Genomic DNA, 27,367 nt, shown 5'->3' with positions numbered 1-27,367 from the left:
TGTCCTCTCTTCAGGGTGACCCTGTCGGCTTGATAACAGAAGCTCGTCGTTTTCTGCTGCGGTCAATACCTAGATGCCCAAAAGAGAGCTTCTCAAACGTGGCCGAGGTAACACGCAGACGCTCACTCTGGTGTGTGTGTCGAGGAGCAAACGAGAGTGCTGTAGATACAGCGCTTCCATTGAGAGGACAACCCGGGGGTGTGGCACTTGCACTATGGCCACTTACCTGCCGGGCTGTGGTTGCCAGCTTCCCTGTCCCCAGGCCCCGGGTGTCTGGGGGCTGCACTCGGCTGAGCACAGTCGGTTTCTTGCAGCTGCTGGCCACCAGTGCGGACTGTGACCCGGACGTGAGGGCCGCCCTCCTGAGCAGACAGCAGGCCGGGCCGGATGCTGACCTCTACCGGGAGCCCCGGCTCTTCTGACTGGACCCTGCGCGGCGCACAGCCCGGCTCCTTTGTAAATAATTTATTACGAGCATAACACGGAGCTCTTGCACTAGAAAGTGGATTACAAATCTCCTTGATTGCTTTAGTGGGGAATAGGAATCAATGATTTAAAATCCATCTGGCCCCAAGGTCAGTTGCGTGGGTAAATGCCGGTCCCAGAGCGGACGCTGGAAAGGCTACGGGAGTTGCACGGTGAGCCCCCCTTCACCGTACTGCTGTCCAGCGCCCTCCTGACACACAGGTGAGGGGACACGGCATGGGGGCTCCAGGGCAGCGGGCGAAGCTGTGCCATCAGGTCTCAAATGAAAGAACTATTGAAACCGTCTAAACCCCATTTACCCGCCCGAGTTCAGGTGGGCTCAGGCTTCACAGCCTGGCCCTCCGTAGTCCCGCACGGTGGCTCCAGGGGCGGGGCCTTGTCCTGGGTCTGCGTCAGAGGGTGGACCATGGACATGTGCACATTGAGGTTGTGGGCCTTCTCGAACCGCCGGCCACACTGGTCACAGGCAAAATCCAGCTCGGTCTCAGCCTTGTGTTTAGTCATGTGGTACTTCAAGGATGCCCGCTGCCGGCACTGGAACCCACAGACTTCACACCTGGGGGACAGGGCCAGGTGAGCAAGGGCGTGGGTGCCAGAAGTATGGCCATGCGGAGGTGTGCCCATCCCCACACTTACTGCAGAGGCTTGGCTCCTGAGTGGCGCATCTGGTGGACGAGAAGGTGTTTCCGCTGCTTGAAGGTCTGGCCACACTCATCACAGATATAGTTCCGCACCTCTGGGGACCAGAGAGGACCAGAGATGGCATGAACGCGGGCACGAAAATGCCCAGCCCTCCCCGGGAGCCTGGTGGCCCAACGTGGTGTTTTCCTTACACTCAAGGCCCAAGCAAGGGGCCTGTGCAAATCCAACGTTATTCAGAGATTTAAAAAGTTTTTCAAATCTGAGAGAGGGGAGAGAGAATCCCAAGCAGGCTCCACGCAGTGTCTGTGCAGAGCCCGACACGGGGCTCCAACTCCTGGGGCTCCAACTCCTGAACCGTGAGACCATGACCCGAGCGGAAATCGTCAGATGCCTAATCGACTGGGCCACCCAGGCGCCCCAATGAAAAACATTTCTAATACAAAGTTTCTTATTAATAACAGAGCCCTCCAAATTGCTTGAAAATGTCATCTCGCTGGGACTTCCTCTTCATGAGATGGGTCCATTTGAAGCCTGTTTTCCTCAAGAGAGACTAGATCCGCTGAGCAGAAGTTCCTCGAGGAAGCCCAGTCTACAAAGCTTCACAGACGACTGCCACTCTACGAACTCTACAAACCATACTGGGCCCTTGGTGGGGGAGGGGATGTCTACTTTGGAGATCAGTTACTTAGGCTCTTGGACAAAAACTGAACAGTCCCTTCTCCTCCTGGACATGCACCTGGGGTGGTGGCCACGAGCTTCTGCCTCACTGCCATTTCCAATCGCACCTGCTCAGTCATCTACAAGCACCTGACACAGCTTCCCACACGGGCTTGTCCTGTGCTAGGTACGATCCACCTTTACAGCTCAGGCTCTCCTCTTGGGTGTTTCGGGAAAACTGCTAATGGTTGTGATCACTGGGGTCTCGACTGAGACCAGCAGCCTGAAGACCCAATTTAAGGGAATGTCCAACAAGGCTTAGAACAAAAAACACAGGAAAATGGTTCACTGTGAAACCAACAAATACGACCCAACCATAAAATGGGCTCAGTGAAAAAAGTAAACCAGAATAACTTCTTACAGTAAATTTTTTTTTTTAAGTTCTGGGGCACCTGGGTGGCTCAGTCGGTTAAGCATCCAACTTCGGCTCAGGTCGTGATCTCATGGTTCGTGGGTTCGAGCCCCATCTTGGGCTCTGCTGACAGCCCAGAGCCTGCTTCAGATTCTGTCTCTCCCTCTCTCTCTGACCCTCCCCCGATCATGCTCGCTTGCCCTCTCTCAAAAATAAACATTAAGAATAATTTCCTTACTTTTGAGAGAGGGAGAGAGAGAAGCCCAAGCAGTCTTCATGCTGTTAGCTCAGAGTCTGATGCAGGGCTTGATCCCATGAACCATGAGGTCATGGCCTGAGCCAAAATGGAGTCAGACACTCAACCGACTGAAACGCCCAGGTCAGGTGCCCCTACCGTTAAGTTATGTGTACAATTACAGTTTAGGGACAAATACAGATTCAGGGGGCGCCTGGGTGGCTCAGTCGGTTAAGCAGCCGACTTCGGCTCAGGTCACGATCTCGCGGTCAGTGAGTTCAAGCCCCACGTCAGGCTCTGTGCTGACAGCTCAGAGCCTGGAGCCTGTTTCAGATTCTGTGTCTCCCTCTCTCTGACCCTCCCCTGTTCATGCTCTGTCTCTCTCGGTCTCAAAAATAAATAAACGTTAAAAAAAAAAAAAATTTTTTAAACACAGATTCAGTGCATCAATCTTCCTTTTCTTCCTTAATAGACTTGTTTTTTATTTTTGAGAGCAAGCAAGAGCATGAGGAGGCAGAGGGGGAGAGAAGCCCAAGCAAGCTTCGCGACACAGGGATCGCCCCAAGCTAAAATCGAGGATTGGGTGCCCGACTGACCCAGGTGTCCGTCTTTTAAAGGGGGTGCTGCCAACTCAGGAGAGCGGCTCTGTGAGGAGCAGCAGTGGTCAGAATCCGGCACACGTGTAGCTCTGGGTTTTCTAAGACCTGGGGGTGTGGGTCACGTCGTTAAAACTGGAGGGGAATCAAACCGTGACGGACGCGCGGGAGCCCGGGGTCGTCACGTGCAGAAAAGGCACTGGGGTTTCCTCACTGCCGGTTCCAGCCGCTTCTGCCCGACCCACGAGGCGGCCAGACACGGCCCCAGGCCTCTGGGAAGGGCGGCCGGCCCACGGGCCGGCGGAGGTGAGCGTGTGCCAGAGCAGGGCCCGTACCTGTGTGGATCAGCTTCACGTGGCGCTGCAGGTAGCGATCGATCATGAACACCTTGTTACAGCCGGGGTGGGGGCACGGCCTCTCCCGGACCTCCTCGTGGTGCTCCTTTATGTGCTTCTGCAGGGGCGACAGCAGGGCCCTGAGCGCCCCGGCCGGGACGGTCACCCCCTCCCACGGGTCCTGCGCGGCCCCCTCAGAGGAAGAGATGCAACCACTCCTCACGCGACGAGAGGCGGGTGCTTTTCCCAAGAGCGGAGGGCTCCCCTGGGCCCCGGCCCGCGTGAGCCCTCGGCTACAAGTCTACACCGGGCTCCACGCAGACGTCCAGTCCTCCGGGTCAGCTACAAAGGCCGCCCCGCGCCCAGGGCGCCGCCCCTCCTCACCTTCATGCCGTCGGCCCCGCGGTACACGGCCGTGCAGCCCTGGTAAGGGCACTTGTAGATGGTGGGCAGCTCCTCCCTGCAGAGCACGGCACACGTGGAGTTGCCGCCTCGACAGGCGACCTCCCCCCGACCCCTTACCCCCCACCCCAGGCCCTCACCTCTCACAGCGAAGCTTGTTCTTCCAGCCCGGCTTGGGGCCCGGTTTCTTGCGCATTTTTGGTTCTTCAGCCTTCTTGGCTTCTTTGCTTTCGCTCTTTTTACCAGAGACCCTGTGAGGGGAAAAGAAAAAGAGACCTCATCAGACTCCGAGACGCTTCTCCCTCCTCAAACGGGAGAGGTGGGGCTCCTGCCAGGCTCCCACGGCAACCTGCTCGCGTCTCCGTGCTCACTGGTGGCCTTCGGACCGACCCCTGGGCGCCAGGGCGGGAACAACCCCCAGCAAAGTCCCAGACTCCGTACTGCCACCTCGGGAAGCCGAGGTGTGGGGACGGGGACCACGCTAGCTACATGAGGGGGTTTTCAGGACAAACTTCACTCCTGAAACGTCAGAACCAAACGTTATTTGGAGACGTCATGCTAAACAGTGAAGTGGAGAAGCTTTAGGGGTCAGTCCCCCCATCAAAACGACCACTAGGCTAGAAAAACATCAGAACCGACACTCTGGAACCCGCTGGGAAGCGCACAGCTCCAGGAACCAGGCGGGGGCTCAGAGGGAGCAGTGTGGTCTTGGGGACAGAGCTATGAGCGGGCAGTGAGGACCTCCCAGTCAGTCTGGCAGGTCCCTGAGGGACCAGTTCAGGCCCAGCAACTAATCCCCTGTGGGGTCTAGTGACGATTTAAAGGGACATGCACACTTTTTCTTCCCCCTTGTTCGATCCTGGCATTTAAGGAAAACTGTCGAGAACAACGGGGAACTTGAAGGGCGTTATATGGCAAGTGTAGAGCTAACGTCATCCTCAACGGTGGAAGATTCAAAGCCTTGCCCTCAGGACCAAGTAAAGGTGCCCGTTTTCACCACTGCTATTAGAAGATTACCCCTATGCACAAACGATATGATCTTGTATGTAGAAAACCCTGAAGAATCCACACACGCAAAAATAAACAAATTCAGCAAAGTGGCAGGGCACAAAATCAACACACAAAAACTCGTTCTACCTCTACACGTTAACAGTGAACAAAATGGGAAGTTTTTAAATAACTCATTTGCAACCCCATCAAAAAGAAGAAAATACTGTACTGAGGGACAAACTTAACCAAGAAGGTGAAAGCCTGTATGCTAAAAACCGCAACACACTGCTGAAGGAAATTAAGACCTAAGTAAGTGCAAAAACACCCCGCGTTTCTGGACTGCAGGATTTAATATTGTTAGGATGGCATTACTTCCCAAGCAATCTACAGACTTGATCCCTATCAAGACCCAGTGGTGTTTTTTGCAGAAACAGAAAAAGCTATTCTGTTTCACACGGAATTTTAAGGGATACGGAATAGCTTAATAATCCTGAAAAACAAAGCGGGAGGACTCAAACTCCCTAATTCCAAGATTACAAAGCTACAGTAATCAAAACCGTGTGGTTCTGGCACGGAAAAACAGACATAAAGACTAACTGAACAGAACTGAGAGACCAAGTATAGACCATCGCAAGAAAAACGAAGTGATTTTTGACAAGGGTGCCAAGACCACTCAATGGGGAAAGGACAGTCTCTTCAACATACGGTGCTGGGAAAACTGGATGTCCACAGGCCAAAGAATGCAGGTGGGCCCTTCCTTTCCAACATACATGACCTAATGGACCAAAGACCTACACATAAGAGCTAAAACGCTCAAACTCTGAGAAGAAAACGCTACCTTTGATGTGACAACAGTTTCTTAAATGTGACATCAAAGACAAAGCAATACAGGGGCACCTGGGTGGCTCAGCTAAGTGCTCCGACTGGCTCAGGTCACGATCCTGTGGTTTGTGGGTTCAGGCCCCGCGTCGGGCTCTGTGCTGACAGCTCGGAGCCTGGAGCCTGCTTGGGATTCTGTGTCCCCCTCTCTCTCTGCCCCTCTCCCGCTCATGCTCTGTCTCTCTCTCTCAAAGATGAATAAACATTAAGAATTTTTTAAATAAACAAAAAGAAACTCTCTGATGACCTTACAGGCTTCTCCTCTTCTCCTTGTCTAACAACCGTTCTTTGAGGCTTTGCTGTGCGTCCCCTCCCCATTGGCCTCCACCCTCTTTTGTGCGGCTCAGGCACCCTGTCAGAGCCACACACTGACCAGGGAGTCACCATTCCCCTCCCACGCTAGATCACACGTCTGTTGAGAGCAGGCGGCTTCAGAGAGCCCGTGGGTTCCCAAGTGCATCCTTGACGGGTATGGGCTGAAGCCCTTGGAGACACTGGAGGACCCTGCTCCTTGCTCCCCCTTTCCTCCCCCTCGGTCACTCGGGCTCCTGACTCTCACTTCTCACCGGAGCCGCGGGGCCCTAATTAACACATCCTAAGTCCCTTCTTATCTGCCCCAGCTATGGACCCAGACAGGTGTGTCTGCTGAAACAAAGTCCTGTGCACCAGGGAGGCTCAGAGGCCCTGTCCCAGGTTTCCAGTTGTGACTCACACTGTAGCACCTAAGGGACAACGTGGCCATCAGGCCTGAGTGTGCTGGCTCGGAGCTGTGGTCAGCCCACTCCAGCTGGCCCCACCTCCTGCAGAGCCTGGCTTCGGTTTCTCTTTCCACAGCCACGTCAGAGCCCAAAGGAGAAGGAAAGTCAGGCTGGCTTCTGTTTCTGGGCTGCATCCTCCTGGGTGATACTGTTGCACGCTCGTGTTTTTATTCTACTGTGAAATGCTCCTAACGCTCAGGTGGGGCAGCAATTATGCGCAGGCGTTCTGGGTGTTCCTGGGCATGAGGTTGGGAGAAAAGTGGCCCAAGTAAACATCAGTCTTCCCTACCAGGATGCTACATCCAGAGAGAAAACACAAATCTCGGAAAAGGGAAGGTCGAGACAAGGCCACAGAAGCAACTCTCCAAGGAGGTGGCACAGAAATCAGTGCCAGAGGCAGATCTGAGAGCAACTGCAGGGCTGGGGCCCGAGCCTCTGAGGGCCTTGCTTGGCACAGAAGCAGAAAGAACTGCAGGGTGGAGGTTACTGCAGGAAATCCGTGGCCGACGGGAGACACTAGTGTGGTGTGACCGAGGGTTAGGGCTGGCAGAGAGGAAGGCAGGAGCTCCCCGAATGAGGCTGAGTCACAGCCACGGGCCTCCTGCCACTGTCACGTGCCACTGAGACCGGGTCCTAGCACTGAACGAGGAAAGCCTCCCCCACCCCCCAGAAGCCACACTCAACGGGCTAAGGGGGTCAGGCCAAAGAGCAGCAGAAAACGTGCTGAGCGAGGGCAGGCCGGGAAGGATGAGCCTCCGTCCCCTGCCCCCACTACTCCCACCCGGTGACCCTACCAGGCAGACGTAGGTTTCTAGGCTCCCAGTGACGCCCCTCCCAGACCCCAAGGACACGCGGCAGGACTGTCCTCCTTACTTCTTTTCTGGGTAAGGTTCAAAGGATTCATCTGACGACTGGGTACTTTGCTTCTTGTCATTTTCATCTTCACTCAGGATGTCTCTAGGGAAGAAGAGAGCACCTTCAGCAAAGGCCTGGGGTGCGTGACCGCTCCAGTGACACTTCCTGTCTGCAAACACCACCAAATCTCCATACTCCGTGTTTTAGCTCTCCTGAAAAGGTCTGAAGAAACCTAAAATCCCCAAATCTCTGATCACATCTCCTAACAGAAAGGGCAGGCCAGGGTCACCGAAGTCCCGCAAGCCGACAATCCCCCAGAAGCCACACTCCCTTCACACCAGGACCCTGAACTTGTAGAGTCTCTCTCTGGGGCCCCAGGCAGCACAGGAAGACCTCAAGGAGGTGGGCTTCTCCAGAAGTGGACGTTTAGATTATGAGGCACCTACTCCCCCTAACTGGGAGCACCCATCCAGCTGACAGGTCAGATGTCAGCTGGCCACCTTGCAAAGTCACAAAGACCAGAAGAAAAATATCTGCGTACCCACGACCTTTACCCTCGACTGTGAGTAACTGCACAGTCTCTGCAGGGCAGCAGACGGAACGAAGCCTGGCAGGGCACGGCCTTCCCCCACAGGCCACCACTCATCTGCAGGAGACTCGAGGCTGGTTGGCGGCCTCTAGGACAGCCTGCGACCACTCCTGGTCCCGGGGGTGTTTCTAGCAAACCCGCTTGGGTTCTTCCAGCATCTTGTTCACCATCGACAGACACCCCACGGGAGTCGTGCCACAAATCGTGCTGTCCTTCTCCCTGTTTGGACGAGGGTGCACCTGCGTTCCAGCCACAGATTACGTGGCAGCGTGGAAAGGGGGTGAAGGCCGGCCAGTGTGTGGCAGCCACCATGAGTGGTTCTCAGCTGACAAGCAGGAGGCGGTCCCAGCAGCGAACAGTCCCCAGCAGCGGCTCGTCCTCCTTACAGAGCCTCTGCCCCAAGTCACGATCCCGTCATGACAAAAGGCCAGAGACCAACTTCCCATTTTAGTAACGTCTTTGGCTGGCACAAAACCACGGCCTTGAAGGAGACAAGGCAGCAGCAGCGAAGGGGCAACCGTAGGGCTCTAACTTCCACACCACCCTGGTCGTGCTCCCCTTCTAGATACGTCAGGTCTAGGAGGCCCCCGTCAGGAACAAGAAGCCTGGAAGCACCCTCGGCCATTCCTCTCCTTCCAACTGAGAGAGGGAGAGGGCCCCGGCCCGGACACAGGCAGAGAGCACACGGGTTGGCGGAGTTTGATTTTCCAAGGAGGAATGTTAGGCTATTTAAACCCACTCTTCTCTCACCCCTCAGAAAGGTCACTGAACTCGTCTTTTACCCGATCATCCGAGGTTGAAGACGGAACCTGCTTCTCACCCAACCGCCCTGAGAAACAAAGAACAAGGCTCCCATTACCAACACACAGTGCAGGCAGTGCTCCCCAGCAAGGAGGCGTGTGCCCATCGGACAACAGAGCCTTCCCTGTGGGGAGCCTGGGGTCCTCCAGGCTTAAATCCCACCCGCCTCCCAGTTCCGCCCCCCAGAAGGTCCCTGCACAGCCCAACAGGCCACCCCCATGTCTAGCACAGGCACGGACAGCACCAGGCATCAGAAACCCGAGCCAACGGTTCACGTCAGCAAGCCCAGCCCTTCCCAGAGGTTCGGATCCAGCTGTGTCAGGCAGGGACGACTCACACTTTGTGGGTGTCCCAAAACATTAAAGAAACATTAATATCAAACCATTAATATCGTACTGCATGCACGCAGTTTAAAAGGCCAAGCAGTTCTGGGGCGCCTGGGTGGCTCAGTCGGTCGAAAGTCCGACTCCTGATTTCGGCTCACGTCACGATCCCAGGGTCATGGGATGGAGCCCTGAGTTGGGCTGAGCACTGAGCGTGCAGCCTGCTTAAGATTATCTCCTCTCTCTCTCTCTCTTTTTCTCTCTCTTCCTCTCTCTCTCTCTCTCAACCATCTGGGCAGCTGCGTTTTAAAGTGCCACCAAGAGCTGGACCACAGGAGCAGCCCAGCGCTCAACGTAGGCGACTGCACAAACAGAGGCTGAGGGAAGCGGGAGGGGGAGCCAACTCCGCCACCTGAACGCAAAGTCCGTGAGCAGCTGCCCCCACACCACAGCACCGTGGGGCCGGGTCCCACACAATGGCCCTGTGTTCCCTCTTGGCCACTTGGCAGAGGAGCCCATCTACGCAAGTCCCACCGGGATGTCACTAGGACGCCGGCGGAGACCCAGGGAATGACCCGCAGCTGGCCCGAAAGAGCCTCAGAGGTCCCAGCTGCCGTCCTCCCCCACGTCCCACAACAAGGACCCCCTTCTTCTCCCTCCTTTGGTCCCCTGGCCCCGAGCGGGCTTAGAGAGGAAGACCAGACGGCAGATGAGCACGCCTTTACAAAAACTGCTGGAAGAGGGTCCCCGGGCCCTCCCCCTGTCCCTCAGGTCGGCTCCTCATCACTTCCCCCCGGGGCCTCCGCATGCAACACCATGACCGCTGCCCATAACAATACAGACACCCGCCCCCCACTGCGGGCCTGCCTGCCTCCAGACGAGGAATCCTGAGCCAGTAGCCCAGAGGAGCTCCTACCTGGGGCCCCACTTGGGGGAAAGCTTGGCTGAGGTGGGGGGCACAGGCCAGGCCCTACAGGGTTGACATCTGAAGGAGGCGGGGCCGCGTCCACGCCGGGCAGGCTCTCGGTCTCGGCTGGAGTTGTGGTCGCTCTGCCCTGGGAGCTCTGAGGGGCAGCCCCGGTAGGGTTGGACCCCCGATGCTGGGTGAGCCACGGGGCCATCTCCTTGTCCCATGTCCATTTGACTGCCAGCGCACTGTCCAGCAAAAGAGCCCCGCAGCTGGAGTCGGCGTCCATGGTATAGTCGTGGCCTTGGTCACAGCCCCACACGGCTCGGATAACACCGCAGTACTCGGAGGACAGTGTCCTCTGGAGGCTAGGCAGGGCCCCGCAGCTGGCTGCGTGTCCGTGGACCCAGGCCACCAAGTCGCGCAGGCCCTGGGGGCTCGAAGTGATCAGGTCCACTGAAGAAAGGCACAGAGACGCCACACCCATGGCCGGTCAGCACCCAGCCCACCTCGAGCCTAACCCACAGACCACACGCGGAGGGCACACTCACCCAGACACGCTCCCTCCTCTGCCCCTGGCGGGGGCTGGGCACCGACCCTGTAAAGCATCAGCGTGGCCGTGAGCGGGGCTGGCCGCGAACAAGAGGCGGGTTCACCAGACTCCTGTCACGGGCCGCCTCTCCCACATGCAGTCTGACCTTCTACTTCCAGAGGCTGTGTCCTTACACCCGTGGCCCTCTGTAGCCCTACCTCCCCCAAGCACGTCTGTCCGTCTCCCTCACACCGGCCACGCTGGTGGTCACCCGTGTCTGCTGCCCTAAGCAGGACCGGCTCCCCGCTGCAGAGGTTCCCCGGCAGTCACTGTGCCTAGACCAGCCCCAGCACACAGGGTGCCTGGCCCCTGAATGCCCACCAAATGAAAGGAGGAGGGGATGCCTACTTTGTGCAAGTCTTCCGGTGGCCCGCCGGGGAGACGTTGACTCTCTGCAGGAAGGACTTGAGGAGGCCGTGGCACTGGTAGAACTGGGCGTGGCAGTTCTTGCAGACAAACTGAGACAGAGCTGGGTCCTGGTGGACAGCCACCCCCAGCAGGTGCTGGAAGTCCCTGATGAAAACACGCTCCCCTGGGGGTGGTCTGTCTGCGCTGTCCCCAGGTGCCCTGCCAGAAATGCTGCGGAGACTCCGTGAGGAGAACTTCCCGTGGCAGAGGCGACAGTGCCCCATGGCAAGAGCCCGGCCTGTTCCTGGGCAAGCACAGAAGACACTGAGTCAGGCAGGGCTGCTGGCTGCACAGAGCACCGGAAGACACGTGCTCCTCGGAAGACAGCAACGTGGCCTGGGGAGGTGAGGCCCAGGATCCTCCCAGTCCTTGAGGGGGAAGAACCCCCCACGGCGCTTCCCCAGACGCACCCCAGAAACACAAGCCCACGTGTGAGCCAAAGGCAGGGCTCTGGGCTCTGGGCTCCCAGCTGAACACACGGCCTTCTGGGAGATACGGTCAATGGAGGGTCTTCTGGTCCGGAACACCTTCCAGATAATTCTAAGTGCGTCTAGAACAAGGCCACAATTACTCTAATAACAAAACCGGACAAAGACACCCCAAGAAGAGAAAATTACAAGCCAAGATCCCTGATGAATACGGCTGCAAAAATCCTCAGCAAAACATGAGCCAACCAAACGCAACAATACTTTAAAAGGCTCACATGACATGATCCAGTGGGACTTATTCCAGGGGCGCAAGGATGGTCCGACATCCACGTATCAACCAACGTGACACAGTAACAAAATGAAGGATTAAAATCATGAGCATCTCAATAGATGCAGAAAAAGTGTCTGACAAAACGCAACGCCCATTCATGATTAAAATTCTGAACTGGGTATAGAGACAATGTACCTCAACATAATAAAGGCCACAGATAACAAGCCCACGGGTAACATCACACTCACAGGTGAGAGCTCTCCTCTCAGATGAGGAACAAGATAAGGGTGCTCACTCTCACCATTTTTATTCAACACAGTGTCAGAAGTCCTAGCCAGAGCAATGAACCAAGAAAAATAAGAAATATCCAAATAGGTAAAAAAGGAAAAAAAAACTGTCTCTGTTTGTAGATAATATGGTAATATATACGGAAAACCCTAAAGATGTCACCAAAAGATTCTGAGAATAAACAAATTCAATGAAGTTGCAGGATACAAAATCAATAATGAACTATCAGAAAAACAAATTAAGGAAAGTCTCATTTACAACTGCATCAAAAGGAATAAAATACCTAGGAATGAATTTAACCAAGGAGGTGAAAAACCTTATGCTGAAAAGCGTAAGACACTGGTGAAAAAACAGTGAAGACGTGAATAAATGAGTATTCCGTGCTCGTGGATTAGGAGAATTAATACTGCTAAAATGTTCACGCTACCCAAAGCCATCTGCACATTCAATGCAATCTTGATCAAAATTCCAGTGACGGTTTCCCAGAAACACAACAATCTTAAAATTTATATGAAACCACAAAAGATGCCAAATTGCCAAAGTAATCTTGAGGAAAAAGAACAAAGCTGGAAGCATCATAATTCTTGATTTCAAACTATATTACAAAACCACAGTAATCAAAACAGTAGAGAACGAGCATAAAAAAAAAAAGACACATAGGTTGACGGAACAGAAAAGACAGTCCAGAAATAAACTCATACGTATGTGTGGTCAATTAATTTACAACAAAGGAATCAAGAATATATAATGGGGAAATGACATTCTCTCTAAAAAATGGGTGTTGTGAAAACTAGACACGCACATGCAAAAGAATGAAACTTGATCCCCATTACTTAAACCACAAACAAAAATAAACTCAAAATGGATTAAAGACCTAAATGTGAGACCGAAAACCGTAAAACTCCCAGAAGAAAACACAGGCAGTAAACTCCTCATCGGTCTTGGGGATCATTTTTTGGATTGGACACCGAAAACAAAATCAATGAAAGCAAAAAAAATAAACAAGTGGGACTACATCAAACTAGAAAGCTTCTGCACTGCAAAGAAAACCATCAACAAGATGAAAAGACAACCTACTGAAAACAGGGAAACCTGAGAAATACTGAAACCTGAGAAAATATCTGCCTATCGTATCTAAGGAACTAATACCTAAAACAAAAAGAACTGACACAGCTCCAAAGCAAAAACACAATCCAATTAAAAACCAGGCAGCAGACGTACAGTCATTCTTGCAGAGAAGACGCACATACAGCCGGCCAACCAGCACGCGGACGAGCACAGGTGTGCGGCCGAGCGCTCAGCACCACTGCTCGTCAGGCAGATGCAAACCAAAACCACAATGAGCTGTCACTTCACGCCTCTCAGGATGGCTGTTACCAAAAAGACAAGAAAGGACGAGTGTCGTGGGGATGTGGAGAAAAGGCAACCTTCGGGCACTGCTGGTGGGACCATAAGCTGGTGCAGCCTCTATGGAAAAACGGTATGGAAGTTCCTCAAAAAAATTAATAAAACCATCCATTTGAACCAACAATCCCACCTCTGGGTATTTATCCAAAGGAAATGAAAACACGAGCTCAAAAGGTAGGTGCGCTCCGTTTTCACAGCAGCATTATTTACAACAGCCAAGGTGCGGGAACAATCTAAGTGTGCACTGACTGAGAAACAGATTTAAAAAAGCGGGTGTGTGTGTATACACACACACACACACACACACAATGGAATGTTACTCAGGCCATAAGAAAGAAGAAAATCCTGCCATTTGGGACAACACGGATGGACCCTGAAGGTACTATGTTAAGTGAAAGAAGTCACACAGGAAAAGATAAATACCATACAATTTCACTTAGAGGTGTAATCCTAAAAAAAACCCAAAAAAACCCAAACTCACAGAGAGCAGACTGGTGATAGCCTGAGGTGGGTGATGGGGAGGGTGCGGATGGGATGCAGACGATGGAGGAAAATGGTCAAAAGGTACAAATTTCCAGGGCGCCCGAGCGGCTCAGTCGGGTAAGCATCCGACTTCGGCTCGGGTCACGATCTCGCGGTCCGTGGTTCGAGCCCCGCGTCGGGCTCTGTGCTGACAGCTCGGAGCTGGAGCCTGCTTTGCATTCTGTGTCTCCCCCTCTCTCTGCCCCTACCCTGCTCGCTCAATCTGTCTCTCTCTCTCCCTAAGATAAACATTTAAAAAAAAAAAGGTACAAATTTCCAGTCCTAAAATAAGTCAATCTTGGCGATGCATATGGTACAGCAGTGGTGACTACAGTTAATGATACTGCGCTGTTGAGAGCGCTGTTGGGGGCGCTCAGGTCACAATCTCGCTAGTCCGTGGGTTCGAGCCCCGTGTCGGGCTCTGTGCTGACAGCTCGGAGCCTGGAGCCTGCTTCGAATTATGTCTCCTCCTCTCTGCCCCTCCCCACCGGTGCTCTGTCTCTGTCTCTCTCAAAAAATAAATTAATTAAAACCAAGAAAAGACACAGGGCACCTGGGCGGCTCCGTCGGTTAAACGTCGCACTCTTGAGCTCTGCTCAGGGCACAACCTCAGGGTTCCTGAGTTCGAGCCCCGAAACAGGCTCTGTGCCGATGATGTGAAGTCTGCGTGGGATTCTGTCTCTCGTCCTCTCTGCTCCTCCCCTGCTTGTGCGCTCTCGCTCTCTCTCACAAAATAAACAAATAAACTTAAAAATATACACACAAAACTTTTTTACCAAATGCCTTCACAGCTACAGAGCTTCAAAAAAGAAGCGAGAAACTTTCTTCCTCCTCAAACCCTGCTCCGGAGACCAGCCCCGAAGAAGCCTCCTCCGGGATCTACCCCCTGAGCCTGTCAGCGAGTGTAGACGAAGCCACCCCCACCCCCACCCCCAGGGGGATTCAGCGAGAGAGGACGCAATCCACCACACGAAAGCAGTGTGCACGTTCTCGCAGATACCACCTGCCAGGCGAGGGCCTCTCGCACTTGATCCACTCAGTTCTGTTTTAAGGAAGACGAAACAGGCTCAGAGACGTTAAGCATCTACCTCAAGGCTACAGAGCACGCGGCAAAACCAGACTGACTCTGGCCGGTCGGACTGCAAAACTTAAGCAATAATTACTTAATAAGCCGAGAGTGGGCACGGAAGGGTCAGCGGCCTTGCGAAACGTCACCCCGGACGCCAGGCAGAGGCCGCTCTCACCCCTTCCCCGTGGGGAGGCCTCGTCGGCAGAGGGGCCCAGGGACGCCGAGGGGGAGAAGACGCCCCGGGGGGACGTGCTCCCCGGGGAGACGCCGCGGTCCCGGGGACCCCCGGCTCCGCCCGCCCACCCGCGACCCGCCCCCGTGCGCCCGGCCGGACCCACCTGCCTCGTCGGCGCCGTCCTCGCCCGTGTCCCCGCGGGCCCGCGCCAGGCCCCAGCCCAGCCGAGCCGCCACCAGGGCCGCAGCCTCGTCCACGCTCGGCCCGCTGCGGGCCGGGCGGCCACGGGTCCGGCCGCTGCCACAGGCGCCGCCGCCGCCGCCGCCGCCGCCGCCGCCGGAGCCCCCGCGCTGCCCCGCCGTCCCAGGAGACAGGAAGCGACCGAGCCGGTCCCGCTTCATGGCGGCGGCCGCGGCTACCGCCCGGGCCCGGCGCTCCGCCCCGCTAAGTCCCGCTGGGCACGGCTCGGCTCGGCTCGGCCCGGCTCGGCCCCGCTCGGCTCCACTCGACCCTATTCGACCCAGCTCGGCTCCACTCGGCTCAGCTCGGCCCCGCTCTGTTGGTTGGGCCGCTAGGCCGGGGTACGTCCCGCTCGGCCCAGAGCCTCGCGTCAGCTCAGCTGGACGGCGCTCGCTCGTTTCCGCTCGACTCCGCCGTTCGGCGCCGTTGGGCCCCGTTCGGCTCCCTGGAAACGGGGCGGAGCAAGAAGGGGTGGGCGGGGCGCGAAGGGAAGGGCGAGGAGAGGGGGAGAGGGGGGCAGGGGCGCAGTGAAGGCAGCGAGGGGCGACGCGGCAAGGCCCAGACGTTTGGCATGTCACAAACGTGGGATGTGGGTGCCGACTGTTGCACTTACGCGCTCGCATCTACTTCGCGAGGCTACTTAAGACCGCCGCCGCCCCTTCAGCAACGGGAGCTCTGGGGGAGGTGTGCTGGGGCTGGGGCCGCCGGAAGTGCTGCCGCGCCGGCCCCGCCCCTTCCTGCGGTCCAGGGCTCGGGCGGTGCCGGCTCCCGCGCAGGCTGCGTTCCGGGCTCTGGGCCGCCCGTCCCGCCCTCAGCCGCCGCCGCCGCCGCCGCCGCCGCCGCCACAGCCTCCCCTGCCCGGCGCCATGGCCGCTGCGGCCGGGGACGGCGCGGTGAAGCCGCTGCAGTGTGCCATGAAGCTGGCCAACGGGGCCATCGAGCTGGATACCGGCAACCGGCCCCGGGTGAGGCGACCCAAAACGAGGCGGGGGCGGTCGCTGCGGCGGTTCCAGGCACCCCCTACCTGCAGCCTGCCCGGTGGGCGTGAGCGAGGGCGGGGCCCGGGGGTGGGTGCCGTCCAGGACCCCTCCGGCGTTTCCCGGGGCGCTGGGCTCGGGTGTCTGCCTGTGACCTTGGACAGCTCCCAGTCCTCTCCCGCCGTGTTTTCCCGTCGTCGCAGAGTAGGAATTAGAGCCAAGGTTTTATCTGTAAAGGGGATTCAAGAGGGTTGAAGCAGCCCTCCAAAATATATCTGGCAAGAAATCCCATGTGTAATGTGTATTTTTCTGAGAAGACACTGTAGATTTAATCAGATTCCCCAAAGGGACGGAACCCTGAAAGGGCTCATTCGTGATGCGTCTGCGCAGGGTAGTATGGCTTGTTACTGAGAATGGGTGGGTGTGTTATTCCGAAAGGTGGCAGCCAAGTGGAAAAGCAGGCTGAGCCACACTGGACTGTCCAAGGAGGGGAGGAAGCTGCCTATGTCCAGGAAAAGCATCCGGGTCCCTCAATCTGCTGCTTTCCCCAAGTCAGTTTTCTAGGACAGCAGGTGCCCCCACAAGTCAAAAATCCTATCTGGAATCCATTTTATCCTGAGGTGTAGATTTATAGATAGTTAATTTGAGAACTGGGATGCAAAAAACATCATGTGGTGCTTCCAAATGCCCGTGCCCTGAACCTGGTCACACCCTTGAAACTGGCAGTATTCTAGTGTTGCAGATTGCTGTGTGCCCGCGGAGTACTTATTCAGGGATTCGGGAAGGGGATTTCCCAGAAGCTAAGCCAGAAAGTGATTTCAAGATCAGCAACAGCACTCCCTCATTTACCTCTGAGGATTTTTTATTCTTTTAAGCCACTGAATAAATAGGCCCTGAGTTGCACAGGAAGGAAACTCATTGCACAGAGTGACAAATGACAGCAACTGCTGTCAACTACTTCGCCTGGCCCACTGAAAGAGAATCTCTTTTCTTCCCGTGCTGGAGAGAAAGGCAGTGAGAGGAGGGATGGGTGCCCAGCTGGGCATGTTTTCCCTTCGAGTCTAGAGAAGAGGGATACTATCGGTACAGATACAGTGCAGAACATTACTGATTAGACCCGGAGGAATTACCAGCTAACTGCCTCGGGTTAGGTGCCTCAGGTGAATCTCAGGAGATCAGCAAGCACCACTGTTTCTATGTTTCCCACGAGGGCACAAACAGGCATGACGGAATTGTTGGCCACTACTGGCCTGACCCCTGCCATTTCTCTTCCCTGGGCACAGGAGGCATATACGGAATACCTGAGGAGCATCCACTATATCTCCCAGGTGCTGTTGGAAGAAGTGGAGACCACCAAAGGTACAGATCTCAGCCTCACTGCTTCTCCCACGCGGAACAAATTATGGACTGCTTAGCTCTTGGTGGGTCTTAAGCCTGGGGTTGTCCTGTGTCCTGCCCATTGGTCATTAGCAGAAGGTGAACTGGTGAGCACTCGGCAAGCATGAGCTGTCATGGTGTGTTGTGGGAGCAGGCGGGGATGGGTGTTGTAAGAGGATGTAAACGGGATGGGGATAACCAGAGATTGGACACTGAGCCCCAGCCCAGGAAGGAGTGAGCTGCGTAAAGATCAGGGCCCGGGGGCAACGCCCCCAGCAGAGGGATGTGTAAAGACTCTGAGATGAGAGTGGGGGCTGAGTACAGGGAAGAGGAGGTTCCGTGGGGGCAGGCATAGCCTTGCGTGGAGCTGTGTTGTTCCGGGGTAAGGAAGCTCGTAGAGGCTTTGTGGGAGAGGCCAGCATGGAGGCAGAGCCTCCAGGAGGCTCCCACAGTGAGGACAGCAGTGGTGGCACCACTTGGGGATGGAAGGAGTGAAGGGCCTGGGGTCGTGCTTTCAATTTCAAGGTGGACCTCACAGATTTGCTGGGTGAGTCGCTGGTTGGTGAGGCAGGGGGTGGAGACAGTGAGCCCCTGGAGGGAACAGTGAGCCGCTGGAGGCCAACAGTGAGGTACAGGAGGTGCTGTGGGGATGGGCGGGAGCAGACTTGTGTGGGCACAGTAGAGAGCTGCATCGTGAGCACCTTCTGTTTGAGGCACTGAGCACCCTGACGATACAGGAGCACAGTGGTTAGGGAGAGGTCAGAGTCACCAGAATCAGAGCTGCCCCAGAGAGCCAGTGAGCTTAGCAGAGCTCTGGGCACTCCCAAGGTTGGGGACTGGGGGGAAGACACAGTAGTACGCCCAGGGGGATGTTCTGGAAGAGAGACACCTGGAGAGGTTGGGGAGGCCTCAGAGAAGGGCTTGACGGGAGGGCATGAGAGAGGGTGGTCTCAGTGGGAGTCAGGTGGCTAAAATGGAGTGTGCTGAGGGGCTGGCTCTAAAGGGGGCAGTAAGTGGCTCAGAAACTAAGGCTGGTGGGGTCCAGGGAAGAGTTTTGAGTGGCAGCTCCTACAGCATGCACCTGCCGACATGAGTGGTCCCCAGAAGAGGGAATGCAGGACAGAAGCCCCAGGGATGTGCCAGGGGTGAGGTCAAGCACAGCCAGGGGGCAGGAGACAGGCAATAAAGTTGTCCCTGAAATGGTCCTCATCCACTGCAAGGCCCACCCTGAGGAGGGGCTGTGAGTAAAGTAAAGGCCCTGGTGAGCAAAGGCCGGGTTAGGGACAGAGAGGGCTCTGATGGTCCAGCTGAGATGACAGGACAGTCAGCTGCTGGGCTGGCCAAGCTCAGCGCCCACATAGCGTCAGGAGGTAAGCCCAGAGCAGGTGATCAGAAATGAGGAGATGGGATCGCCTAGAGGTCGGAGATGAGGAGGGGGGTGGCGACCCGGAGGGAGAGATGAGGAGGGGGTGAATTCGTCCTTGTTTTTGTCTCGGCAAGAATCGGTTTAATAATAAAGGTGACGGTGACCAGCTCTCTTTTCTCTTTATCCCCAGAAGGTGGGGAAACTGTGGCCCCGGACACCTCAAAGATGCTGAAGCTGGCCGAGCAGTGTCTGGAGAGGGCCCAGTCAACAGCTGCCAAACTCGGTGGGTCTCTGGCAAGTTTTCCTGGGGCATCTCCCCCAAAGTCTGCATCTCTGGAACGTCGGATTCCATGTTGACCCTTGCTCATGTATGTGTTGCAGGGAAAACACACCTGAAGCCAGCCATGCCCACGACTGCTCCTGTCCCCTCACCGACCAGCCGACATCGCCGGGTGTACTCAGATGAAGGGGGGAAACTCTCTCCCTTTCTGCCGCCCGAGATCTTCCAGAAGCTTCAAGTGGTAGAGTCACAAAGTTCTAAGAAGTAAGCTGGGGCAAAACGGAAGGTGGGCCGAGCCTGGGTTTGAAGTCCAGGCAAAGTGAGCTAACCACAATGAATTCAGTTAAAGTGGGTCCCAGAATGGAAATACGCTTGCGCTTGGCAAAAACAGATGCAGATCCCCTTTGGACAAAAGCATCTTCGGCATGCACAAATGATGCACAGTGAGAGATAACCAAGCACAAAGAGAAACCAGAAATTTACGGAGTAATAGCAGACACAGACTTCCAAGTGTTCAGGGGAAGTTACCAGACACACATCACAACACAGTCATGTTGTCCTCAGTGACAAAAGTGAAAAGCAAATTTGAAAATAGCTGCAGGGAACAAAAGGCCAGAGGGTATAACCCAGCAAATAAAGAACCACGTTGAAAGGAAACAGAAAATATAATACCAAAATTGTTTTTAAAAACGAATTGGAAATAATAACAAATTATATTCTCCAGTGAACACACACACATGCACACAGACACACGTGGTCAATATTGTACCAACAGAGTAGACGTAGTTGAAGAAAGAATGAGCGAATTGGTTGAAAGATCAAAAGATATCCAGAATGACTCTCATAGGGGGAGGAAAGAAGACGAAATCTGAGACAGAGCTAGGAGATCTGACACAAGATTATTGGAGTTCCAGAAAAAGAGAAGAAAGAAAGAGGAAGAGAGGCATTATTTGAAGAGATAACAGTATATAAGCTTCTGGAACTGATAAAACTCACTTAGACACAGACAGAAGAACCCCCAGGAGGATAAACAAGGCTGGCTCCTCCTGGCGCTGCTGCTGCCAGGCCTTGGGGGCCACTGCTACCTCATTTCTGCATGTGCCATCGCGGGGCGGGACTCCCCACGGGACTCCCACCCCGGGACACATTTTCCCTTGCCAGTTGGCATCCTCACAGCTTACCCTCTCCTACCACAGAAGCATGAAGACATGTGACACCAGCAGTTTGGGTGGGGGCATGGAGGTTGGCCCTCGGCAGCTATTTCTAATAAGCAGGCTTTGGTTCTCTCTCCCACGGGTGGCAAAGTTATCTAGCTGTTTGGCTCACACGATGCCCCTAAAAAGTTCCGTGTTGTTGCCCAACGTGTGGATGCGGAAAGCGCAGTGCGCCGCTTTTCTTGAAAACGCAGGAGGCCTGGCGACTGCAGGCCCAGGTTTCAGCAGGACAGAGGTCTCCAGCCCACCCTGCACCTCCTCCCTCCTTCCCATTTCCTGCCTGCCCCCATCACCGCCTCCTTCTGGTCTCAGAGCGCAGTCAGGGGAGCACTCCAGGGCTTCCTGGGGCCTGGACAGCACAGCAGCTCGTCTCTGTCTGCAGGGAGCTGACGCCCCTGCAGGAAGCCTCTCTGCAGAACCAGAAGCTGAAGGCCGCCTACGAGGCCCGGATGGCCCGTCTGGACCCCAGCCAGGCCCTGCAGAAGACCTCCCTGGTAAGCGGGTCCCAGGGAGGGTCTGGGTTGCCGGTGGAAGAGGAACAAGCTTTATTTTCTCCTTCCCTTCCTAGACCCTGTCCCTGCAGCGGCAGGTGATGGAGAACCTTGTGATCGCCAAAGCCCGGGAGGAGACCGTATCCTTTCTGTCCTTCCCTGGTGTCCTGGCTGAAGGAGGCGGGGAGGGGGGAAGTGAAGGTGCCAGGGTCGGAGTGTGGGACAGAACTCTTCCAGCCTCAGAGAGACTGCCCTGGAGGGGCGGCTCCTGCCTTCCTGGCCTTCACACGGGCGGGCGTTCTGTTCCTCTCAGCACCCACGGGCTCCTCCCCATCCTTCAGGTCAGCTAGGGCTTGCTCCCTTCCCTGAGTGAGCACCCGCCCTCAGGCCCCGCTGCCCCGCCCCGCCCCACCCGGCCTCACCTCCCGATGGGGGTCCTCAGGACAGACACAGCCTTGACCCTGCCGGCACAGCTGCAGAGGAAGAGGGAGGAGCGGCGGCTGCGGCTCCAGGAGGCGGCCGACAGGTGCGTCTCCTCCCACAGGTCTCGGGGCTGCTGAGTGGGCTGCTGGGGGCTCCCTCCCCTGCCCACCCAGCTCGGAGGCCCCCAGCCCCTGTCTTCCTCCCCAGGAGGTTCTGCAGTCAGGTGGCCCTGACCCCGGAGGAGCGGGAGCAGCGGGCCCTCTATGCCGCCATCCTCGAGTACGAGCAAGACCACGTGAGTCCCCGCCGCTGGGCACGGGGGTGGGGTTGTCACAGGGGGTGGGGTTGTCACAGGTTGCTATTGGGGGGGGGGGTCCTGAGGCCTGTTGGCGTGGGCCTTCCCTACGCCCCAGGGAGGACACGGACAGTGTGGCGCTGGCCTGGGGTGCGGCCTTGGCAGGGAAGGTTGTGGGGACCCCGCCATGCCCTCCAGAGACTCCTGCCCTGCAGGACTGGCCGAAGCACTGGAGAGCCCAGCTCAAGAAGAGCCCGGGGGACCTGTCGCTGGTGACCAGCCTGGTCTCCCACCTGCTCAGGTACCAGGGCCTCCCCCCACACCCCACCCCACCCCCACCCCCACCCCCGGCCCCCTGGTTGGCCCTGACAGCGGCCAAAAAGATCAGAAAGGGAAGGGGTGAAGGAGGCGGGCGGGGGTGGCCGAACGCGCCACGCTCAGGCCCCCTCGGCGGGGCTGGGCTTGCAGACGCCCCCCATCCAGCCACCCTGCTGGTCTTTTAGCTGCCAGGGGGACTCGGGTCAGACTTTATCTGCCACATTCGCTCCCGAGGAAACAATTCAAGGGTTGCTCCGCCAAAACCCGTCCAGCGGGGCCGGGCCCCGCGCCACAGCCCCGCGCCTCTTCCTCCGCGCAGCGTTCCCGACCACCCCATCTCGCAGCTCCTGAAGAAGCTCCAGTGTGCGGTGTACCGGGCGCTGTACCCCGTCGTGAGCAGGGGCGCCGCGGGCGCCGCTTCCGCCCCCGGCTGCTGCGCCTTGTCCCCAGACGCCGACGGGCTGCGGGCTCCCGGGAGCTGGCGGCTCCGGCCCTCGCAGAGCCTCTACTGCGTGCTCTCCCCCGCGGAGCCGGGCCCCGCCCCTCGGCCCCCGGACGGCGCCCACGGCAGCCCCCCCACGCCCCCGCCGCACGCCGGCCCCCCCGGGGGAGGGGCGGACGGCGGCCCCGCCGGGCCTGCCTCCCCGCTGGCACACACCCCGCCGGGCGTGCAGAGCAGACACAGCTCCTTCGAAGACCTCGAACACTTCTTGGCCGCTTCTGAGGGGTGGGGCCGGGGGCGTGGGAGGCCGCCTGAGCCCCAGGCCTCGGGGGTGAAGACGGAGCCGTTGTCCGAGCAGCTGAAGAGTACCGTCAAGGACATACACAACGCCATCGGTGAGGGCCGGCGTGCCCGCGGGACGGGCGTGCGGGGGAGGGGGCTGCTCCGACACACGCAGCACAAAGCTTTCCACAGGCCCAGGACAGGCCCCGGGAAGGACAGGCCTTCCTCTGGGTGGCGGAGGCCATCCAGATCTGCAGAGCCCTCTGCGTCTGCCCTTCTCTGGGGCAAATCCTGGCGGAGCAGACAGGAACGCACCCCGCTGTGAGAGCAGCTGGGCCGGCTGGCCACTGGCCGAGGTCTCCCCAGTCCCCGGTTGTCTTCCCACCGGGCTGCTTCGTTCCAGCCTCCTGTTTGAGGAAGGGCCTGCTCTCAGAGCCTCTGGCTGCCAGGTGGTCCTGGCTGGCCCATAGGGCTGGGCTCTGGTGATTCCGAACCAAGGACCATTGGGTGTGTGCAGCCTGGCGGTGGTGACCACGGGCTCGTCCCTGCAGCCTTTTCCATTTTTGAGAATAGTGTGTGGATTCTCTAAGGGTTGGGTGCCTAGGGTGGCTGGGGACTCCCAAGGAGGAAGGCTTTCAGGGTTCTCCAGAGGTCAGTGAGGCAGGCCCGACAGGGCCCAAAGCTCCAGCAGGGACCCTGGATGGGCCTCCCATCTCCCGGGGCCTCAGGTCTTGTCTTTAAATATGCCTCTAAAATTCCTCCAGGTTCCCACAGTTTGGGGTGCAACCCCTTCAGAAAGAGGCTGTCCTTTGCTTTTTCTCAGCCTGTCGTCTTAGTTCCTCGGGGGAGCTGGGCATGAGTCTGTGAGCTCCTAAGTGCTCTGACCCCAGGCCCCATGGACACAGAAGTTGGGGGGGGGGGGGTGAGGGGAGTGGAGGGAGGTTCAGGCAGAGCGCTCTCCACTGAGCCGGAACCCTGCGGCTCTGCCCACACTGCGGCTGGCTCTAGGAGGGTGGGAGAGGGGATGGCAGGTGTGGGGCCCACTTGGGCACCCCGGGCTGGCTGAGGATGATCTCCAGGGGCTGCCAGCCTGGGGCCGGAGGGCCTGGCTGTCCCCACAGTGCCATTGTGCCGGCTCTGCTCCCGGCAGACAGGCTGCTTTCGCTGACTCTCCTGGCTTTCGAAGGCCTGAATGCGGCCGCCTCCAAGGACCGATGCCTGGCCTGCATCGAGGAGCCTTTCTTCTCCCCACTGTGGCCCTTGCTGCTGGCACTCTACAGGTATGATCCCAGTTTCAGGCCCCCACAGGGGCCTTCCCCGCTCGTTGATCCCTGAGGCACACTTTTGACCGTGCTTCCAGCTGGTGCTTTACTCTGAGGCCATCCTCAGATGTTTCTGCTTTGCAAGAACCTGTGACTCTGGGCACGGCAAGCTTTCCCTAGCGCCGCTTCTGTCCGTGGGGCAGAGCCCCCTGGGCCGCTGAGCCTGGCCTCTCTCTGCCCCAGGAGCGTGCACCGCCTCCGGGAGGCCGCCCTGAGCAGGAGCATGGAGCTCTACAGGAACGCGCCCCCAACGGCCATAGGCGTTCCCACGAAGCTCCTGCCCCGGGGCCTGGAGGCCACAGGAGCCGGCGCCTTCCCCTACTGTGCTGCAGCCCAGGAGCTGGGGTTGCTGGTTCTGGAGAGCTGCCCCCAGAAGAAGCTGGAGTGCATCGGTGAGGGGGCTGCAGTTTGGGAGGACAGGAGGGGGAACGTAGTCGGATAAGGTCCCTTCCCAGAGGGTGACCTGGGGTCTCTGTGTGCCTCTGAAGTGCAGACCTTATTCCTGTCAAAATGGGGGTGTGTCTCACAGGACGGAAGCGGTGTGAGAGCAGTATCTTCGGGCGGGAGCTTCCCAGTTCTGCCAGCTCCACTCGTGCCGGGAGGGGCCGGTGCCAGGGGGTTGTTCTGGGACTGGCTCCCCTCGGCCCTCTCCTGAAGCCTCGCTTTTGGGCCACAGTGCGGGTCCTGCGGGTTATCTGTGCCTGTGCCGAGGGTTACTGCCGGGCCCAGGAGGCTGCGTCTGAGGCCAGACCCCAGCTTGGTGCCGCAGCCATGTGAGTCCCAAAAGCCCACAGCCCGGGGTGGGGGCGGGGGGGCAGTGAGCAAGTGAGGGGCTGCCTGCAGAGGCCTGGGGGGAGAGAGAACCCTCCCATCCTGCCCCGAGCACCGGGACCACAGCTTCCCACCTGGTGTCTGGCCCCCCCTGGGCCGCAGCACCCTTGGGGCTACAGTGCGCTTCGCAGGGCTTATCCAGGAGAGTGTCCATTCCCACCGAGGGCTTGGGGCTGCAGCCCCCATGGGTGATGCATTCCTGCCTCTCTGGGCAGGTTACTTAGGGGTCAGGGACCGCCTGGCTAACCTAGTGCAATTTAGCATTGTTTGTCACAGGAACACGGGCTCAGTCCCTCAGTTGCACGCTTTGGGGAGGCAGCTCCAGCCTCCATGAAGAGCTTGCTCCCTGTGCTGAGCCCCCAGACCTGGGGCTCCTGCATCATCTATGTCCCCACCGTCCGGAGGCAGGGCAGGCGTTTTCTCTACCTGGGGCTCTGACGCCTGGTCCTGTCTCAGTCTCACCTGGACCCACCTGGGACCAGCAGCCCCACCAACCCCAGGGCCGGGTACAAGACCTCAGCTTCTGGGTCGGGGTGGGGGAGCCCCCCTTCGCCAGTTTACCACGCGGCTGCTGCAGAAGTAGCTGTCGGCAAAACAGTTGTAGGACTCAGCGCTTCTGAGTCCGGCTACAGCCCCATGTCACCTGTCTCCTCTGAGCGTCTGAGGAGCCAGTGAGGGCCATGTTGTAGTTTGTCCGCGTTTCTGCAGGAGGGTGGTGCCCAGGGTGGTGGAGGCGGGGCCGCAAGCCAGAGCTCATGGTGTGTGAGGCCTTCCTGGCTGGGGGTCACACTCAAGCCACAGGCTGCTCTCATGCTCTTCCCAGAGACTGCCGCCCGTGGGCCCCTTGGGCCCGGGTGTTGTGCGTCCCGCAGGGCCTCCCTTGGCACCTTTTCAGCTCCCTTAGATGCCTCTTCCGGAGGATCGCCGCGCCTGGCTCCGATCCCAGGTGTAGTAAGCAGGCTGCCTGGGACGTGGGCCATCCCCTCCATTAGCCTGTTCCCCAGGTGTGGGCAGGCTTGCAGGGCGAGCCTGTGAGGTTGGGGCTACCCGATACCTCCGCTGTGGGGGCCTCTGCTGACCCAGCCGTGGGCTCTGCAGCACAGGGTCCCCATTCGGGGACGGCGTTGCCGCTTGTAGTGGCTGCCGGTGCCGCTGACCTGAGTCTGCTCCCAACTCCCCCACGCAGGCGGGCAGGAGGGGTGCAGGGAGAGCAGCCGGCAAGCCCAGGACCAGTCCGGAGGCCGAGCTGGGGGCTGCAGGGTTATGGGGACTGAGCAGCCATCGTGGCCCCCGGAGCCTACCGGCCAGCCGTGCCTCTACCCAACAGCGGTGCCGACGACCTGCTGCCCATCTTGTCCTTCGTGGTGCTGAGAAGCGGTCTCCCCCAGCTGGTGTCAGAATGCGCAGCCCTGGAGGAGTTCATCCATGAGGGGTAGGAGCCCCCAGCTGGAGTCGGGCCAGCACAGGGCACTGGGCACCTGTTCCCAGGCTGGGGGTCCGTCCCTCGAGCAGCGTGTGTCCTCCAGCCCAGCCTCCATGACAGACCCCTGTGCGACCTTAGTGTCCAGGTCCTGCCCCACGAGGGCAGACACCCCGTCCAAGGCGCTGGGGGCTTCTTTGCATCCCCTGCAGGTAACAGGTGCTACCCGTGCCTGTCTCCACGCAGGTACCTGATCGGAGAGGAGGGTTACTGCCTGACGTCACTACAGAGCGCCCTGAGCTACGTGGAGCTGCTGCCCCGGGGTGCCCTGGGCAAGTAGATCAAGACAGGATCTGCGGAGGACCACCAGAAGTCACCTGCTCCGGGTGGGGGGGGTGGCAGCAGGCCGGCTGTGGCGGGGCTCTGCCGCTCTCACTCGTGCCCTGACCGGACGTCTGCCCCAGGGCCTTGAGGAGGCCCCTGTGCTCTTCAGAGGATAGATCTGAGCTGAATCAGCTCCTGGGAGCCAGGCCCTTCTCTTTCCTCACCCTGACTTTGTGCAGGGAAACCAGAGCTGTGGACTCCCCTGGGGCCTGTGCACCCTCACAGACCCGGCCACTCAAGGGTAGGGAGGGAGCCGTAGGCCTGGCAGAGGGCAGGTCTGGTTTCTCTCCCTTCCCCTCTCCTGTGACAGCCAGCTTCCGGTGCCAGTTTCTTGTTGGGGTCAAGGAGAGAGCCGTCCCCATCCCCTGCCTCCAAGGCCTGGAGCCCAGGTGGTCTGAAGCTATACTGTTTACTTACGGGGCATTGAGCACTCCCCTCTCCTCTGTAGCCCAGGCCTCCCCAGGGTGCCCACCCGCGTCTGGGGCCTCTGAGCTGTGCCCTCCCTCGGCAGTAGGCATTGGACATCCTGGGGCCTCTGGCTGATTCCCGCCCCGCACGTCCCTTTCTGGGTCAGCGTGAAGCCGAGGGTCAGCGCCTGCCTGCAGCGCAGCGTCCGCTCTGTTACATGCCCCGGGCAGCCACTGACACGGCCAGAAATAAAGAGGTCACTGATGTCTC

At 57.9% G+C, this 27,367-nt stretch overlaps 3 protein-coding genes across 14 annotated transcripts in view; 2 read left to right on the top strand and 1 right to left on the bottom strand.

Annotated features, from left to right (window-relative positions):
• FANCA (FA complementation group A) overlaps positions 1-502 on the top strand; it is a 61,486-nt gene extending 60,984 nt beyond the window's left edge. The window contains exons 42-43 of one of the 2 annotated variants that reach the window (XM_019412887.2): positions 15-107; positions 315-502. In XM_019412887.2, coding sequence (XP_019268432.2) covers positions 15-107; positions 315-422 — 201 coding nt within the window. In that variant the 3' untranslated portion in view covers positions 423-502. Of the gene's footprint in view, positions 1-14 lie in introns of both variants that reach the window. The other variant, XM_053906788.1, reaches the window with a different exon arrangement.
• On the bottom strand, positions 451-15,986 carry ZNF276 (zinc finger protein 276). Its single transcript, XM_019412895.2, has 12 exons — positions 15,881-15,986; positions 15,191-15,712; positions 10,808-11,111; positions 10,419-10,465; positions 9,877-10,323; positions 8,587-8,665; positions 7,266-7,349; positions 3,906-4,016; positions 3,748-3,823; positions 3,364-3,481; positions 1,123-1,222; positions 451-1,042 (listed from the first exon to the last, which is right to left on the bottom strand). Exons 1-12 carry the CDS (start codon positions 15,888-15,890, stop codon positions 796-798), a joined length of 2,145 nt encoding a protein of 714 aa, XP_019268440.2. The 5' UTR covers positions 15,891-15,986; the 3' UTR covers positions 451-795.
• VPS9D1 (VPS9 domain containing 1) lies at positions 15,497-27,367 on the top strand. 11 transcript variants are annotated; one of them, XM_053906796.1, is made up of 16 exons: positions 15,497-15,608; positions 17,528-17,603; positions 19,181-19,270; positions 19,369-19,531; positions 20,864-20,975; positions 21,050-21,112; positions 21,446-21,498; positions 21,603-21,690; positions 21,906-21,991; positions 22,328-22,845; positions 23,883-24,012; positions 24,238-24,446; positions 24,731-24,827; positions 25,709-25,831; positions 26,213-26,317; positions 26,552-27,367. In XM_053906796.1, exons 3-16 carry the CDS (start codon positions 19,213-19,215, stop codon positions 26,643-26,645), a joined length of 1,899 nt encoding a protein of 632 aa, XP_053762771.1. In that variant the 5' UTR covers positions 15,497-15,608; positions 17,528-17,603; positions 19,181-19,212; the 3' UTR covers positions 26,646-27,367. The 11 variants fall into 11 exon arrangements, 9 of the variants coding, with proteins under 9 accessions (XP_053762771.1, XP_053762770.1, XP_053762766.1 ...); XM_053906795.1 differs by having other exon boundaries at positions 19,178-19,270; XM_053906791.1 differs by lacking the exon at positions 15,497-15,608 and adding an exon at positions 16,016-16,232.

Source organism: Panthera pardus, unplaced genomic scaffold (assembly GCF_024362965.1).
Source record: "Panthera pardus isolate Hobbes unplaced genomic scaffold, ASM2436296v1 HiC_scaffold_19, whole genome shotgun sequence".
In the NCBI taxonomy this organism is placed as follows: Eukaryota; Metazoa; Chordata; class Mammalia; order Carnivora; family Felidae; genus Panthera; species Panthera pardus.
Note: the sequence above shows the minus strand (reverse complement) of the source record. Positions and strands in the feature narration are given on the sequence as shown.

Excerpts from the sequence above, each read along its gene's own strand:
- ZNF276 (XM_019412895.2), bottom strand. Across the intron at positions 11,112-15,190 it reads GGACGGCGCCGACGAGGCAG|GAACAGGCCGGGCTCTTGCC; the intron begins GTGGGTCCGGCC and ends GTGCTTGCCCAG. Across the intron at positions 1,223-3,363 it reads CGTGAAGCTGATCCACACAG|AGGTGCGGAACTATATCTGT; the intron begins GTACGGGCCCTG and ends TCTGGTCCCCAG.
- VPS9D1 (XM_053906789.1), top strand. The coding sequence starts at position 16,134 with ATGGCCGCTGCGGCCGGGGACGGCGCGGTGAAGCCGCTGCAGTGTGCC. Across the intron at positions 20,976-21,049 it reads CCCTGCAGAAGACCTCCCTG|ACCCTGTCCCTGCAGCGGCA; the intron begins GTAAGCGGGTCC and ends TTCCCTTCCTAG. Across the intron at positions 21,113-21,445 it reads CCAAAGCCCGGGAGGAGACC|CTGCAGAGGAAGAGGGAGGA; the intron begins GTATCCTTTCTG and ends CTGCCGGCACAG.